The sequence below is a fragment of the Anopheles marshallii genome, chromosome 3, assembly GCF_943734725.1.
Source record: "Anopheles marshallii chromosome 3, idAnoMarsDA_429_01, whole genome shotgun sequence".
Taxonomy (NCBI): Eukaryota; Metazoa; Arthropoda; class Insecta; order Diptera; family Culicidae; genus Anopheles; species Anopheles marshallii.
Genome location: NC_071327.1, coordinates 55,966,775 through 55,984,077, shown reverse-complemented (window position 1 = coordinate 55,984,077; position 17,303 = coordinate 55,966,775). Strand labels below are relative to the sequence as shown.

General features: G+C 45.3%; 3 protein-coding genes across 3 annotated transcripts; 2 read left to right on the top strand and 1 right to left on the bottom strand.

Annotated features, from left to right (window-relative positions):
* The first annotated feature begins 1,969 nt into the window (after window positions 1–1,969).
* Window positions 1,970–3,616, top strand: LOC128715873 (probable cytochrome P450 305a1). Its single transcript, XM_053810790.1, has 3 exons — window positions 1,970–2,060; window positions 2,123–2,375; window positions 2,440–3,616. Exons 1-3 carry the CDS (start codon window positions 1,970–1,972, stop codon window positions 3,614–3,616), a joined length of 1,521 nt encoding a protein of 506 aa, XP_053666765.1.
* A 1,444-nt stretch (window positions 3,617–5,060) lies between these two features.
* On the top strand, window positions 5,061–8,776 carry LOC128716125 (probable cytochrome P450 305a1). Its single transcript, XM_053811046.1, has 3 exons — window positions 5,061–5,148; window positions 7,283–7,532; window positions 7,600–8,776. Exons 1-3 carry the CDS (start codon window positions 5,061–5,063, stop codon window positions 8,774–8,776), a joined length of 1,515 nt encoding a protein of 504 aa, XP_053667021.1.
* Window positions 8,777–9,618: 842 nt separating this feature from the next.
* Window positions 9,619–16,387, bottom strand: LOC128716124 (basic helix-loop-helix ARNT-like protein 1). Its single transcript, XM_053811045.1, has 10 exons — window positions 16,080–16,387; window positions 14,387–14,605; window positions 12,690–12,761; window positions 12,283–12,613; window positions 12,104–12,221; window positions 11,722–11,907; window positions 10,788–11,594; window positions 10,576–10,692; window positions 9,824–10,057; window positions 9,619–9,755 (listed from the first exon to the last, which is right to left on the bottom strand). Exons 1-10 carry the CDS (start codon window positions 16,385–16,387, stop codon window positions 9,619–9,621), a joined length of 2,529 nt encoding a protein of 842 aa, XP_053667020.1.
* Between the last annotated feature and the right edge of the window lie 916 nt (window positions 16,388–17,303).

Here is a 17,303-nt window from a genome sequence, read left to right as displayed (position 1 = left end):
GTGCCGCTTTTCAATGGTAGCCATATTCCTTGTCATGCTGCAGAAAGCGGGAACTCTTCCAGTTCATTCACAAATCGGACGCAAATGCTATTGTCCGGGCTCGGGGAGTGCAAATATCTGTGGCAAGTTATGAGCAGTTATTCACAACGGTATGACCGAGAACTGTAGGAAAAGCGTAACAATGGTTTATTTTAGCTGCCCCGTTACCATGGCAACGATGAATGAAATTTAAACTTAATAAACGGTAGGTCCATTCTTCTTTCTTATGGAAGTTTAAAGTACGTTGTATGTTTATCGGAATTTTAGAATCAAAAATTAACTCCAAAAGAAAAGAAATAAACACGATCTAATTTAACCTAGCTTTTGTGTACATAAAATTGCAGAGTATTTTGTTCTGAGGAGTTTTGAAAAACTCCTTTTCTTTTAAACATATCCCGCCCGAAAGTCCCGCTGGTTTAGCTTCAACTGCGCTTTTATTAACACGACAGGAAAATACTACGTCTATTCTAGGTTTGTCGGAGGATCTGACTATGACATAGCTCGTCTGGTGAGCAGAGTATCAGTTGACGGTGACGATCTTGAGACAGTAGAGGAGTTCTGCTTCGTTGGATACGATCGTTACTTCGGACCTAAGCTACAAAATCCGGAGACGCATTGTGATGTGGAATTGTTCCTACTATAGGCTGCACAAAGTTATACGATACAACAACAAGACACGAAATGCAGCATATATCGCATCCTGTTACATCCGATAGTCCTCTATGATCATGAGTCCTGGATACCGGCGGTGGACGCCAACGCTCTCGCCATTTTCGAGCGACGGGTGCTTCGGACTACCTTTGGCGGTTTTTGTGAGCAGAGCGTTTGCAGAAGAAGAATGAGCCACGAGCTAGCTGTTTGGAGGAACAGACATCCAGACGGTGGCCAAGGCCGGAAGGATGCGATAGCTGAGGCATGTGATGAGGATACCGGACTCATACTCTACCAGGAAGGTACTCTGGGTACGTTTTGCTTACTTGCGACTTCTGTGATCTATAGAGAACATTCAGCTTTTCCACTGTATCCGCATAGTTAAAATCTTGTTGAAACTTGTGGGGCAACACAAGGCTTACGTACCGTTCATACTCGTCCAAATCTAGCTACCGTAGCAGTAAACGAACCTTAGCGTCGTCAACCAACTCCTTCGTACCCCTCTCGTAGAGGTCTTCGTATCGCGAAAACCAACCAGCGAAGGCGACGTACTTCACCGGGTTGAAACGACAATCTTTTATCTGGCCAGAAAGCACATTTCCAATTTGAACCATATTCACGGGTTCTCGAAGTCATTCCGTTTATCAGATTTCCGCGAACAGTTTCTCCTACTGCTTCATGGATGCTTGCTGCTGGTCTTGCATCATCGCGTGCTCAGATTCAGGGACGCGCTAACCAGCATTTTGTACGCTTTGCACCTGTTTCCTTGTTGCGTCATCGTTGCAGATGCATGCATTTATTTCTACAATCAAAAGAGAAGTAACATTATTCTTGGTAAAAAATAAAACAATATCTACGTAACGACACCGACTGTCCTTCAACGAAGCCAGCAAAAAAAAGAAAGAGAGAGAGAGAGAGAGAGAGAGAGAGAGAGAGAGAGAGAGCAAGTGTGTCAGCGCTCGACACCAAGTAACCATCTCCTGTAACTTTCGAGTGCCTTAAGCGTAGTAACCTGCAACTCTCTCATCTCAAACTTTAGAATAATTCAACTTTAAACCGCAACATTGCGTGATGGAACGTTCTGCACGCTCTTTCCATCAGACGAACAATGAACTCAGAATACCACGGACGCTTGTTTGTGTCGAACAAAGCTGCTGATTGTATTTAAAGTCGTAAAGTTGTTAGCTCTACGCATTAGACATCAAATTCACAGACATCAAATCAACTTGGTCCTGGTTTATTTCACATCTTCTATTAGCGGTTACAGGCCATCACCTCAATGATCACACTAACGTTGGCAGCACTGGCACTGATCTTGCTGGTAGCTTTTCTTGTGAAGGAACTATGGCGTCCGTCGAACTATCCTCCGGGTAAGATCATCTTCTTAAAATATGCTCTATAAATTTGAACATTCCTTTCCATCCCATATCAGGCCCCAAATGGTTACCGATTGTCGGGAACACTCCGCTAGTACGCAAGATGGCGGCTGAGAATGGTGGATTGTTGTCGAACGTGTGCGACAAGTTGTCGGAAACGTATCAAAGCAGCGTCATTGGGTTGAAACTTGGTCAGGAACACGTAGTGGTTGGTTTGGGATACGAAGATGTGAAGGACATTTTTTTCAACGAATCCTTCCAGAGCAGACCTGATAATTTCTTCGTGCGGTTGCGTACACTGGGAACGAAGTAAGATTGTAGTATAACATGCTGCGAATGTTAAAACCTTTCATAACGCTCTACTATACTACAGATTAGGCATCACATTTACTGATGGAGCATTCTGGAATGAACAAAGAACCTTCGTTACGAGGCATCTTCGGCAAGCTGGTTTTGGGCGTCAGGCGATGCATGCTCAGATTCAAACGGAACTAAACGAATTGTTGGAGGTGCTCGAGACCCGTATGGAACAGCCCATCTGGCCTGGATCGATTCTCGCCATCAGTGTTATCAATGTGCTTTGGACGATCGTAACAGGCTCACGAGTACCGCGAGAAGATGATCGATTGCAGAGACTACTGCAGTTGCTGCAGGAACGTTCCAAGGCCTTCGACATGTCCGGTGGAACATTGAACCAGCTACCATGGCTACGCTTTATCGCACCTGAATGGAGTGGGTACAATCTGGTGTGTCGCTTCAACAAGGAACTGACGGAATTCTTCACGCCAACGATCGAGCAGCATCATCAGAACTTTACGGAGGATAAAGCAGTGGACGATCTTATCTACGCGTACATTAAGAAAATGCGCGATCACAAGGATGCATCCGATACCAACTTCACCTCTGTTCAACTGACGATGATCATCCTTGATCTATTCATAGCAGGTGGTCATACAACGAGCACAACACTGGATCTGGCATTTATGATGATGATCGTCCAACCGGATATTCAGGCAAAAATCCACGAGGAAATTGATTTCCAGCTAGACCGCTCTATTGTTCCTCATTATAATGATCATCATAAACTACCCTATGTGGAGGCATTCTTGCTGGAGGTTCATCGTTTCTTCAGTATTGCTCCATTGAGTGGACCAAGGCGCGCCCTTACTGATTGTACTCTTGGGGGTTACCGAGTACCGAAAAACACAACCGTTCTTATGGGAATCCGCAACGTTCATATGGACCCGGAACACTGGGGTGATCCGGAAGTATTCCGACCGGAACGATTCCTGAACGAGGAACGTCAAATCGTCAACACTGAGCGTGTGTTGTCGTTTGGCCAGGGAAAGCGTCGCTGTCTCGGTGAAACATTGGCCCGCTCATGTCTGTTTACGTTCTTTGTGGTTGTAATGAAGCGGTTCTGTTTGGTCAAACCGGACGTTGCTGCGGAGGAATCCAACATGGAACCGTCCTTGACGCTTAAGCCAGGAATAACGCTCTCAGCGAAACCTTATAACGTAGCGTTTCGGCCACGAAACATTTTAAAGTAGCTACTGAACAATTAAACTGCAATCCTGATCATCAAAAGTAGAGTCGGGTAATTCAATAGTTGTGTATGAACGTTAGCGAACTGGTTCGTTCTTTGTAAACAACTGAACGAACGGTACAGATATTTCGTTCTTTAGTATGTCATGAAAAATTTATCGCGCATTCTTAACCTCGTTCATATAGTTCACTCAACCTACCGTTTCAGGTCACTTCACCTACGTTACACTTCGTTCAACCTGCGTTACAAGCCGTTCAATGAGCGTTCACTAATCCTGCTTCATAGCTCGTTTAATAACTTATACATGTAAAACATAATTATGCCGTCCTGTCTATAGAGATAGTTCCCCCGGGAGACTATTCGCGAGCTGCAGTACCATAAGTTGACGAACGAAGTTCATTAGTTCACTTAAAAGAACTGAACGAACTGTACAGGTTTAGTTCCTGTGGCCTAATTCTAATAAAATAGGTAGTATCTTGCACACGGGGCAAATCTAAGGGTATTACAATAAACGTTACTAGAAATAAATTGTTGTTTGTCTGTTCGATAACGTAATTTCTCTTTTCAACAAAGTATTTTTTTTTTTTTTTTTTTTTTTTTTTTCGTTAGAACGGCCTGGCCGTATCGACTTATTTTACCACGTAGCCGGATAGTCAATCCTTGCTACGGGGGATTGGTCCGGATGGGATTTTGGTCCGGTCCGTTCGTGTGAAGACCGGCGCCGCTACCATCATGCCACCGGACCGCCCCCAACAAAGTATTTTTGTAAGTTCAAATTTTCAATCATTTAAAAAAAAATATTATTAAAATTTAAAATTCGTTATTATTATTAAATTCTGCTTTCAATAAACGAGTAATAATGATGTTCGAAGGAAACATAACATTTCAGGAAGTCGTTTGTAGTTGCACCACCACTAGCGATCTGATAAGATTACGCTGCCAGCCGATTCACAGCCCATTGTGCCAGATCGGAAGCTACGCCTGCAACTACCATCCGTCCGAACCGATCGATAGCACACCAAGCGGTTCCGAAGCTCACACCGCAAACCTTCAGTCCGTCAAGTGCGCTCGGGAAGTGCGGTTCGTTTGGGAATTCGTAGCGGCAGTCCCGTGGCGCGCGAGAGTGTGGATGCGTGTGAGATTCAGTTGCGTCAACGTTTTGCACTGCGCTTAGTGAGACACCAAAACAGGAAGCTAACAGATGACACGTGCATACCGACAGTTATCCACTCGAAACGGCTCGATCCAGTTCTGCGTATAAGGAAGTTTGAAGCTGTGCACAAAGAACAAGGTCCTACGTAGTCTCGGTGCAGGCAGTGTCACTGTCGCATTTGAATCAACTAATAGTCAATCGCCCCGATCGGATTCGTAATCTCGGTTGCGCGTTATGCAACCGAACCTGAAGCGCAGCTGAGGTGATCAACGTGTGTGATAGTGCTGCGGTCAGAATGTTCGCCATCCTTCTCGGTGTGGCGGTGGCTCTGTTGTTTGCTTATCTCATCAATGAATTTCGTCGACCAACCAATTACCCACCGGGTAAGTAGAGATGCAAAAGTTTATGCGTGTGTCTTCACGTCGAGACAGTGCGGATTCGGTTCCATGCGGTCACTTCCGACCGACACAACAATACTCTTATCCAGCACGAGCTGTCACGCTGTCGTCAGACAATGCCACGAGCCGCTTCAGCTGCTCGCGAGACACAGTTACATCGGTCAGAGACGTTACCATTGATAAGGAATGACGGCACCATCTGCGTGGGAATAGTTGAAACCCTTATCAGCTCCATACTCCCTTCTCTTGCGCTTCCTTTTTGGCACGGACAAGAGAGAGAGGATAGAGAGAGAGAGAGAGAGAGAGTACCGGATTCCATTGCGGTAGTAACAAACGTTACGAATCTCGGGCTTCTTCTTCCGGAGTCGCAGGCGTCTGCACTTTCATTATTATTTATAGATGCGGACGAACGAATGCGTTCGGGCAAGGAAGCAAAACAAACATACCGCATTCCGTGCATTGGTAGATGTGAGTCTTTTTCCCAAAACAGCTGATACACCATTAACGTGATCGAATGCGAGCGGTTGAGTGTGTTGGGTGCATGTGCAATAGTGATGCATTAGACTGATGAAGCGCATAACACAATGAGAAGTGTCTCATTCTACTAGTATCCAGCGCTAGAAACTAGTAGTTTTACCGACTTGACACTTGACAATGAAATAGAAAAAAGGGTTTAAGTGTTTTTATGATGACTAAATTGGACTTAAAAGAATAGACAACACTTCGGAAGAGAGATCATCCTTAATATAGATCGATCGATCTTCTTTTTGGTGTAGTGATCAATTAAGCCTGCGTTAAACCTTAGCCTTAGTACACTATAGATTATTACACTTAGACATTGGATAAATAGTCTGATAATTAATCCTTACTTCGAAGAACATGGTCAAGAATGCGGCAATCAAACCATTTACCTCGTAGAAACGGAGGACATCAAACCCAAAACGCAGATATAGGGATCTTGTCCAAATCGATCCCTAATCGTACTAACACATCCGAGACGGATAGTATTTTTTTATGGAAAAGAGTATTGCCTTTTACTTACTTACTTATTCGGGGTTATAACCGCTTTGCGATCTTGGTCTGCTGCAGGAGTCCTCTAAACCGCTCACGGTCGAGCGCCTTCGTCTTCCAATCCATTATCCCGACCTTTTTGGCTTAATCATCAACGCCATCACTCCATCTCAATTTGGGCATACCATGCCTCCTCTGTCTATGTGGACGATATGAAAGGACTTTACGGGCTGAGTCGTCCGGTGTCATTCTAATGACGTGATCAGCTCTCCGAAACCTGTCGAGTCTAATCCGCTGTACGACAGTGAGTTCGTCGGTGAAAGCTCATAGAGTCATTGTAGCGGCCTCTCCATTGTCCTTCCACACATACGGGGCCAACGATCCTTCTGAGCTACTGCCTCTCGAACGCGGCTAAGAGGGTTTCGCCAGTTTTGGACAAAGTCCATGACTCAGAGGCGTATGTGAGTACTGGAACTATATAGGTTCTATATAGTCCCAGCTTCGATCGGCGTGACAGATGTTTTTAGTGGAGAAGTTTCCTCAGACTGTGGTATGACCGGATGGCAGCCAGCACCTTAACGCGTATTTCAACATCAATGTTATTGTCGGTGCTGTCTTTTGACCCAAGATAGGTGAAATTTTGGACGACTTCGAAAGAGTGCTCACCTACGTCACCCTTGCGTAAGTTAGAATGTGTTAACAGGGCCGCTGGTGGTGCCACCATCAACGTGATTTTTGCCTCGTTAATCTCCAACCTGAGGTATTCCCGCTCAACCCTTTGGTAAGCATCCGCTACGTAGGAGAGCCTTTTAACGATACTTAAATGGACGAGTTGAATATAAATTGCATTTAAACCCCTATAAATTACTGATGTTGATTCTAACGAAGATTTTGTAAGATAATCATTTAGTACTCACCTGAGGTTGATAATTATAATAGAAATGTTTAAACTGCTTCCAAAAAACGAGTCAATTCGCTTGATCATTTGCTAGGTAATCCACACGATATTAATTGAATTTAATGTTGTTGTTTACTATAAAATTATTAAAAAAATTTTAAAAACACAAATTTTTATAGATAATTAACTAACTGCTTCATCTTACAACAGGTCCACCATGGCTTCCGGTGGTAGGAAACACACCCTACATACGGAAACTTGCGCGACAATATGGAGGACAGCACAAAGTGTTCGAACTGTTGGGCAAAATCTACCGCAGCAATGTGATCGGACTGAAGCTGGGCCGAGAGTATGTTGTCGTTGCACTCAACTACCCTGCCATCAATGAGGTCCATCGGAACGACGTATTTGCCGGACGGCCCGATAACTTCTTCATTCGCTTGAGGACCATGGGAACGAGGTAATGCTTGGTAACGATGGCGTTGGTAAGATCACACTGAACTGTTGTTCCCCTTATTCGTTGGTAGACTTGGAGTAACTTGCACGGACGGGTCGTTTTGGGCGGAACATCGCAACTTTGTCACGCGCCATCTGCGACAGATCGGGTACGGCCGACAGCCGATGCAGCTGCAGATACAGAACGAACTGAACGAACTGGTGGATGTGATGCGTGGGTGCCAGGGAGAACCAATATGGCCCGCCAGTATCCTGTCGACCAGTGTCATCAACGTGCTGTGGACATTCGTGACCGGATCGCGCATTCCGCGCGAAGACGATCGGCTACAGCGTTTGCTGCGTTTGCTGCAGGAACGCTCGAAAGCCTTCGATATGTCCGGCGGGGTGTTAAGTCAACTACCGTGGCTTCGATTCATCCTGCCGGAATGGAGCGGATACAATCTGTTGCGCCGGTTCAATCTCGAGTTGAATGAATTCTTTGCACCGTCCATTGCCGCACATCATCGCAATTTCACCGATGACAAAGCCAATGACGACCTGATCTACGGTTACATCAAAGAAATGTGTGACCGTCGGGATGATCCCGACTCCACCTTCACCGATCTTCAGCTCACGATGATCATACTGGACATCTTCATCGCCGGTGGACAGACGACGAGCACAACGCTAGATCTCGCCTTCATGATGATGATCATGCGCCCGGACATACAGACCCGCATACGCGAGGAGATCGATGCGACGTTACGTCCCGATGAGCTACCGCAGCAAACCGACCGATCGCAGCTACCGTACACCGATGCGTTCCTGCTGGAAATTCAACGATTCTTTCACATCGTCCCGGTTAGTGGACCGCGGCGTACGCTTGCCGATTGTGCACTGGGTGGCTACCGGTTACCCAAAAATACCACCGTGCTAATCGGTCTCAGAACCGTGCATATGGATCCGGACTACTGGGGTGATCCGGAAGTGTTCCGTCCGGAGCGATTCCTCGAGTGTGCGCCGGATACGACGGGCAAGGCCCATCTACACACCGATCGGTTAATGTTTTTCGGCATCGGCAAACGGCGCTGCTTGGGTGAGGTGCTTGCGCGAGCCTGTTTGTTTACGTTTTTCGTTGGGGTGATGCAAAAGTTTGAGCTACTTAAGCCGGTGGAAGGAAATCGTGAGATGGAACCGTCGATCGTGCTGCGACCGGGTATAACGCTCTCGCCCAAACCGTACGAAGTAGTGTTTCGGCCACGGCTATAGTGCAGATAGCGCTAGCTATAGGGTTGAAAATGTCACCTTCTTCAACATGTTAGTAACAGCAACTTAGGATAATAATATTCTACATAAATGTGCCATACGTTTGAGTTGTTTTTAAATTGCTTGTTGTAAAATGGTAATGATGACTGGAGGGTTTGTCGAATAAAGTCATCAAATAGCACCATAATCAAGGAATCCCCTCGCTTATTGACGAACAAACTTTGAAACGTTTGCCGTACAATGTATAAATTAAAAGGCGCAGTGCTGCATATTGCATACTTTAAGGCGTTTATGTGGCACAAATCAAACTAAAGTTTATAACACAGAGATTTAATTTGAATGAAGTGAATTGAAGGATGTTAATGCATACAAGCAAATCCGTACACACTTACCGTGCAAGATAATGAAACTATTCGAACAAAACATTAAACGCTTGCGTGTTACTTTGTACATTATTGTTTCCTTTTCTCTGTTACGTATATTCATAACCTCATTGTAACGCCCATCACAGTGCACCTTAGGAATTCAGTTTCCACCTTAATTCTATTCTACCGTTCTTTGCTATCAGCTTCTTTACTAGCTTGTTTGTATTTTTTGCGGCATTTTTTCTCCCTATTCAGCAGCTCGATTGTTTATGCTGTTTCTCTGGTTAATGCATTTAAATGCGGTTGCAAATAGCTTTTGTACATGGACGCTTTCACGCCCGAAGAAACGGAAGGGTTTTGGAGTTTGCTTTTTGTTTGCCTAATTTTGGTAACTTTCGTTTCCACAAACGCACGCTCGGTACGTTCGGTTGATCACGATCATAGCCTTGATGAAATGTGTAGTACTGGAGCTTCTTCCCCTCACGGCAGTGGCCAGGGAAGGCCGGAAAAATCTACTGGACCGCCGAGACCGGCATCCGCCTCCAGCAGGCTCATAATCACTGCCATCGCTGCCTCGTCATTGCCATCCGTGCTGCTGGCTTGCGTTTGTGATACATCTAGAATTTAACCAGCTCGATGTTATTATTCACGCTCGTGTTAGTGTGGGAACCTTCCGCGAACTCACCATGCTCCGGACTGATGATGGCGTTCGTCTGCACATGGCTGTAACCGGGCAGAGTTCCATTGATGCGCGTGGTAACTGTCGGAGGTACGACGGCAATCGAGGAAGGTGACACACCGGTCGAGGTGACCATGCTGTGCTCGCCGGACGTGATTGCATCGTTCGAATGATTCGCCTCGGACAGTGCGGAGCTGAAGGCGGGCTGCATTGTCGATTCATTTGGGTTTGGGCTACTTTCTATAACAGTATGGACAATAAGAAGTGTAAAATTAATTGCATTCTATAATAGTCTCATAGTTATCTGAAAACTTTGTTACAACCCTTTGAAATATATCTTTCTTATATGTATAGTAGCCCCAATTGCAATTATTAATTCGCTTGCCTTTGTTCCCCTTGTGATTAATACTTCAGCGCCTAAATTTATGCATTGGAAGATACAGCCTTGTTTGAAATCTCTTTATTTCTACAAACGAATACAAACTTTCAATATCATTGTGAGCTTCATGAAGTCATGTCAAGTTGGTTGGTCATGTCATTACAATGACACCGGACAACCTGGCCACAAAAGGCTTTAACTCGCCAGATAAATGAGTAGATACTGAGCTAAGTTGTTATCCAAGTTGTTAGTAGGAACTACCATTGAAATTATATTAAAGATTCGTAGTGTTAAAGCTTAAATGGCCCTGTAGAACAACCTGCTTGGCTATAAAACATACAATACATTCATCTGAAAAAAAATGATCGGTTATGCTTACCCGAGGAGGAATCTCCCACCCGTCGCTGATGGTCCAACACCTGTTCCGCTATCTGGCGGCCAATTTTGCTTGCCTCCACGTGCGAATTGATCATGCGCTGTATTTCACGTCCATTCGCTAGGTACGCGATGCGGCAAAACGAAAGCAAATAAACATTACCAAATCGCCCACACTGCGAGCCCCGCGACAGTACCACACCCAACCAAACTTACTGTGATTGAAAAACTCGTATCCTACGCCCGGTTGACCGGAAGCCCCGGAACCGGGTTCACCGGTACCATCGCCCAGCTCGCCCATTCCATACCCGCCAGCACGTGCCGCGCCCGTGTCGCCGAGCTCCGACAGGATGACGTTGTTCTTCGCTATCAAATACTCGATGTCCTTCGTCCACGGGTTGCGGAACGATTTCCACTCGCTCTGAAGCCGCACGAAGCCGGTCTCCTTCGTGCGCAACCGGTACACGGAGGTGGTGACGCATTGCGTGCCCTGGAGGGCGGCCTTATGCGATTCGGCCAGTGCCGGAATATCCTCGTGATGGTAGTACTCGTACATGCTCGTACCGAGCAGCTCCTGGGGCAGGAAGCCCAGCACGAGCGTTGCTCGCTGATCGACAAACAGGAACTTGCCGTCCATCGCGTGGCGTGAGATGAACTGCACGTTGCGCAGGTTGGGAATGTTGTTGTTGCGATTTAAGGACTTCCCGCTACCGTTGCTCGGTGTGGCCGCTGGATTGCCATTGCTGGACGACCCCGTAGTACCACCGCTCGTTCCCGCCCCCGACCCGGAGTTGGAGTTGTTGCCACCTCGCGACCGACCATTGGTGCCGCTCGGTGTGTGCAGACCGTTCGCCGTCATATTGCAGCTCTGGTTGAGGTTTGGTTGCACGCGGCCCACCGCTACCAGACAGGAGAGATTGCACGAATCGCCCTCGCCATCCGTTTCGTTCTCCTCCAGCCCAATCTTGGCCGGGGCCCACGATTTCAGGTAACCGGTGCACTGTATCACGGAATATTTCTTATCTGAAATGCCACGGATATCGGATGGTTTTTAGACGTTTGTGCTTCTGGGCGAACAAATGGAGCACCACAACCACGCCACTCACACTCTCGGGAAATCCTGTACCGAACCTTTACGGGAGACACTCACCGGAATTAACTTGCTTTTTGCGCCGATGGCACACATTGTTCACGCTGGACACACTGTTCGGTTGATCCGCTTCCTCCTTTACCTGCACGTTGGCTTTGCACTTCATGCGACAGAAAAAGGAACGACGGGCACCGGGGCAGAGCCGTGTCACCCCTTGTGGAACATCCGTCTTGACTGGAAGCATAGCTGTTTGTTGGAAGAGCAGGGCAAAGGATGAGGTGTACGTGAATTGTATCTCATCGCGACGCCTAAATGTATGCAATATACTATAGAGTGCTTCAATTCAAAACAAATTTTCGAACACATTTTGCATACTTTCAGGCGTTATTCTCTCAATTTGGTAGCAATCGCTTGCACGAATTCCTTTTAGCATTGTACTCACTTTTAGCGTCGATCAAACGTTCCCGGGGACTCAAATCGGATGATGACAGTTGCTCCTTCACCTTTGCCACATCCTTGGGGTGCAGTATGTCGAACCAACTCTGCCCTAGAAGATCACCCTGTGCCACACAGTAAGCACGATTAATCTACGAAACAATCTCCAACTCTCCACTACCGTACCTGGGAATAGTTCAGTATGTGCGATACGGACTCCGACACGTAAAGTATCCGACCACGGTCACAACCGACCACAAACAAGAAACCCTCGGCAGCTTGCAGTATCAACATCTTCAGCTCCTGGTCGGACAGGAACGCCGGCTTGTAGTGGCCCTCGGTGTACGAATGGACCGCACCGCGGATCGTTTTCAGATGCTGCACCGCCATCCGGAGGACGGTGAGTTTGTCCAGCTTGCGGGACATCGCATGGCACATCGGTATCATCGCGGACAGTTCCGTAATGTAGGTGTTCATTTTGTCACGCCGTCGCTTCTCGATCTCGCTGTGGTTTTGTCTGCGCCGGGGATCGAACAGGGGCTTGATGTTAGTTTGTGCGAGACCCAAATTGATGTTTGATGGTAAAAACTCACTTTTTGCTTTCGTCGGCCGTTCTGACGGATTTCGAATCATCACAGGTGTTATCTTCAATGTCGCTCGTATCACTTTTGGGCATGGAGATTGAAACAAATAGAGAGTATATGATAAGCACACTGTCAATCTTTAGGATTGATGTCATTTCTTCCAGATCTATACGATATGGATCCAATAAGGTCACCGATGAGAACATTCTGCCGCAATATAGTAGTGATAAATATCGGAGATCAATGTTGGTTTGAAGCAGTTTCCGAATTGTTTGACGTCAGACTTCCAACTTTACTTTTAATACTTTTAATTCTAGAAATAATGTACGTGACTTTGGCTGTCACATTAATTTTGATGAGATATTTATATCCTAATTGTCCAAATATAACTACAAAAATAGTATCATTTACGTATTTCCTTTTCGTTTTAATTGATTTTCCCAGAAGTAGTATTTGAATACACAGTCACAACTTGCGACGTATGAGTGGCATTAGTGGCAATGAAGCAAACCTTTGATCTTGGCTTGTTGTTGATAAAAATACTTAAACCGTGTCCTAATTTAGATGAACCAGGTACCACATTAGCGTTCGATCGTAAATTCCGGATTTGAAATTGATTTGGTCTGCCCGTTACAATGCCACGTCGGATGATTTGCTCAGTTTGATTTGCCCCAGGAGCAACAGCATAGAACAGCAAAAAAAAACAGCTAACAAAACGAACCAAGACGCAACGAACACATCACACGACCGCGGGAATCCTTACGACTGTCCCGTGGATACCGTGCGGCATCGTAAATTACATTACGTCAGCATGCCAAAAACGAAACTAAAACAACCGAACCGTACCTTATGGGTGAGAAAAAGAAAGCGACTAGCGACGGTTTTACTACTTCCGTGGCTTCCTTCTGCAGCGTTTCGTCGACACTTGCCGCAGCGGTTTTGTTTGTCCCTTGAAGCTGCGGCGGGAGTGGGTGGCTTCCGTGAAAAAATTAACACCCAAAAAGTGTTGGCCCTTGCTTTGGCCTCCTGCCACACTAGTAGACAAACAAAATCCCGAGTCGGTTGATTTTACATAATTATTAAATTAACCTACCCAGCCATCGATGGCATCATAATGGAGGGTAAAGTCATCTCGGTCCGCTGAGGTTGGGGAACTCGAAATGGAAGGAACTCTGCGGGAAGGAAGGTACACCGATTGTGTAATGCTTGTGCGAATTGTGTGCTTCATTTCGTGCGAACAAAGCACTTAAGAAGTGGCAGGGAAAACGAACGGAATCCTTTACAGTTGGCGCCTTTCTTAAGCGGTTTCTGTGTTTCTGCTGCTAAATTAACATCAAACGAACAGTTGGCTGGTCGCTTACATTTGCAACCCTCACAACGCTTCCCCCGATCGCAAACAATCCTCGACGCGAAAGGGTTTGCTTACGGTCGTTTCTTGGGGCAAACTTACGCCCAGAACTTTGTTTGACATTCTCCCCGGTAGCCGAAGTTGTGTTTGAAGATGCATTCGTAAGATTTCATCCTGCCCCGGACGGGGCCCCGGACGGTGATCTCGAGAGTTTTCTTCCATACTGATGTAACCAACGGGCCACCACAAGGGGAGTGTTCTTACTCGGGTGACGCACACATATCGACCTCTGGCGGGAAAAGGTTAACCTGATGCATTCTTACACAACTCGGCACCATCGCTCCCGGGCCATACTTACTTGAAGGAAAACTTTCGCTTCCGTGCCCCACCGGAAGCGTGCTGGTGATCATGGTGCGAGTGCCCATGGTCGGAAAGATGCAGATGATGGTTGCCGCTTCCGGCTGCCGAAAGGGTGCTCAGGTTGCTCACCGCAGACATCGTGCCGGCCAGCGACGGATCCACCAGAAGGGACGCATCCGGGCCTCCGGTCATGTGCTCGGTCGGCACCGCGCTGGCACTAAAGGAAGGTGGAATGGAGTGAAATGAGAAATAAATAGTGTAAATAGTCATAAATTAACTAAAAATTCGATAATCTTTCCAAATATTAGGATGATTAGCGATAAATAACAAGTACAAGCATACACAGAGAGGATCTAGACAAAAATGAAGCAATCCTGCTTCGAGGATTCGTAAACCTTTTGAGAGTCGATTTCTGATGGGAATTACTTCTTACTAAAGAGAAAGAAAGATTGATTTCAATGACTTTTCTCAAAATGTTCACTTAGCACAATAGTAGAGTAGATCTTTTGGATATTTTATTTGAAAACTATTTCATCCTTCGTTGTTGCAACTAACACAACTGATTTTGTTAAGAATTAAAACCAATTAAACCAATTAAAAACCAATGATCCCTATCATTAACTGAAATTGCACTACACCTAAAGAAATATGCCCGTAGCAGCTAGAAAGCTTTTTGACATTTCTTTTTCAGACGTTAGAAATATTTACACTTTTAAGGCTTGGTTGATAAAAAGGTTGACTAACTTGTCAAGCTTCAGTACTATCCAAAACCTTTAAAAATTAAATAAGATAATAAATCTTGTTCAAATCAATTAATATTTTTTTTACAAATACAACGATTAACCGTGAAATAAAATTATAGCCAACTTACTATTATTGAATTTCCCAACAAGATATCATACAACTTCTTCAAAGGCACACCAACTCGAGAAAGGTAATTATTTGTACTTCACGAATTCTTCTCGATAAATTATTCAAATGTTGCAACGCCTAAAAGTATGCAATCGTTATGCTACTAATCGCTTTTGCGATGCACATTTGTGAATTGTGATTGAGAATCGTTTAGATTCGTCGTTTTGTCGAACGATTGTTCGGTTAAACCCATTGCACAAGAAGATCTCTATTAACTCAAGTAACTCTATTTCCTCTGAACATGTAAAGAAGCCTTTATTTGTTGTATTAATCTTAACACATATGCAGTTTGTGTACAAATTTTCCATGGAAAACAAATTTATGTTTAATACTAAAAGATTTTAATGTTACGTGGTCAAATGTGGTATAAATAATATGAACCCCAAAACGTTTGCAAACTTTTCAATAACTGAATATGGCAAAGAAAACATTCCTTCTCTCACTGTATTCCTATTCCATCTCCTTTTCCTTTGTTTATGCTCTAACTGTAATAGTTTAATCACCTTTAAGATAAATCAGAACTAACAATTGGCAATCTAATTTTTAGTAATCGGTTGCCTTATATTCCATGTATATATTTTTAATCAACTTAAACTACAGTAAAGCTCTTTAAACCCACCTTACTTTATGCACTAATGCCACAAACTATCCGTCACGAATTCTCCTTAACGACATATTCTACATTCATGAAAATAATGCGTGTAGATCTAACCCCACAAAGGCAACTAGCACAACGTACACAAGCTCAACGACAACGGCATACAGTCATGCATATTTACTTGGACGGCGAGTGTGTGGTTGCTCCAAGCTCATAGAAAACGTTATGGTGGTGATAGTTCTGCAATAGCCCACCGGTCGTGATGACCGGATTCGGCACCTCGACCTGATCGGTGCTAGTGACCGGCAGACTCCGATGGCCTGGTGGCTGTTGCGGACCGACGGCCGACGAACCCGACACGCTTACGCCCAGCTCGGTCAGTTGGTGTGGTTTCAGTTCATCCAGTGCCAGAAACTCGCGCTCCTCGTCCGGCACCTGCAGTACACGATTGTACGGTAGATCCTGCAGCGAGAAGTTGCGCGCAACCATGATAAACAAATGCTGCTGCTACCTCGGCACGCTCTCACATCGTAGAATGCCGTCGCCGAAACAGACTAGCTCACTGGCACCGTCGGACATCCATTGCCACATAGCCTGTTGGCCATTCTATCTCTTTCGATAGTTCGTAACGCATAAAGAGAAGACGCCAGAAGTCACCTCAACGTAAACGTAATTATACGTCTTAATGGACACGATTAGAAGTTACACCTTTTACCGACACTAATGAAACATTCGATCCAAATCACTTACTCCTAAGAAAATATATAAATTTCAATGAACTGCTTAGAAACTGATTAACAGTACGAACGCCCACTTAAACAGCTTCAAATGCTCCTGTAAGCTGCTTAGCGGTTCCTATAGCGGAATCACAGCGTAGTAATTCGCACTAGTTGCACTGTTTAGTACACACTTAATCATCATGTTCTTCTCTGCTTAAACACCCTTCAATGATGATGATTATTATTAGCCCTTCGAGCTAGTACAGATGACACACCGTTCACGGAAATTGTATTCTTAGAACGAAAACATACACAACTCAACGGCACTGCAATGCCGTTTAAAATTGAAACGATTCAACCAAGCACACTGAAAACGTAACGGGAAAATAAAACAATCGCAAATTGGTACCATTTCACTTCGTCCTTAAGGCTATAAAGGTGCGCCGTGACGCAATCAGCACAGCTCTAAACCTGTGCTGGCCATGGCAGGCCACCAGCAACACAGCACACACTCACTCTAATAGTATTATTCCGGGAATGATCTACTGTTCAGTGCTCTTGTCCGGCGCGGGTTCTAATTAGATTATGCAACGGTGACACATACGCCACCCGGGAGAGGGGGCGTACTATTTCTTTTGCTGCACTTGAGAGCCGGGGAATAAATAAACTAAATTCCCATCCGGGTA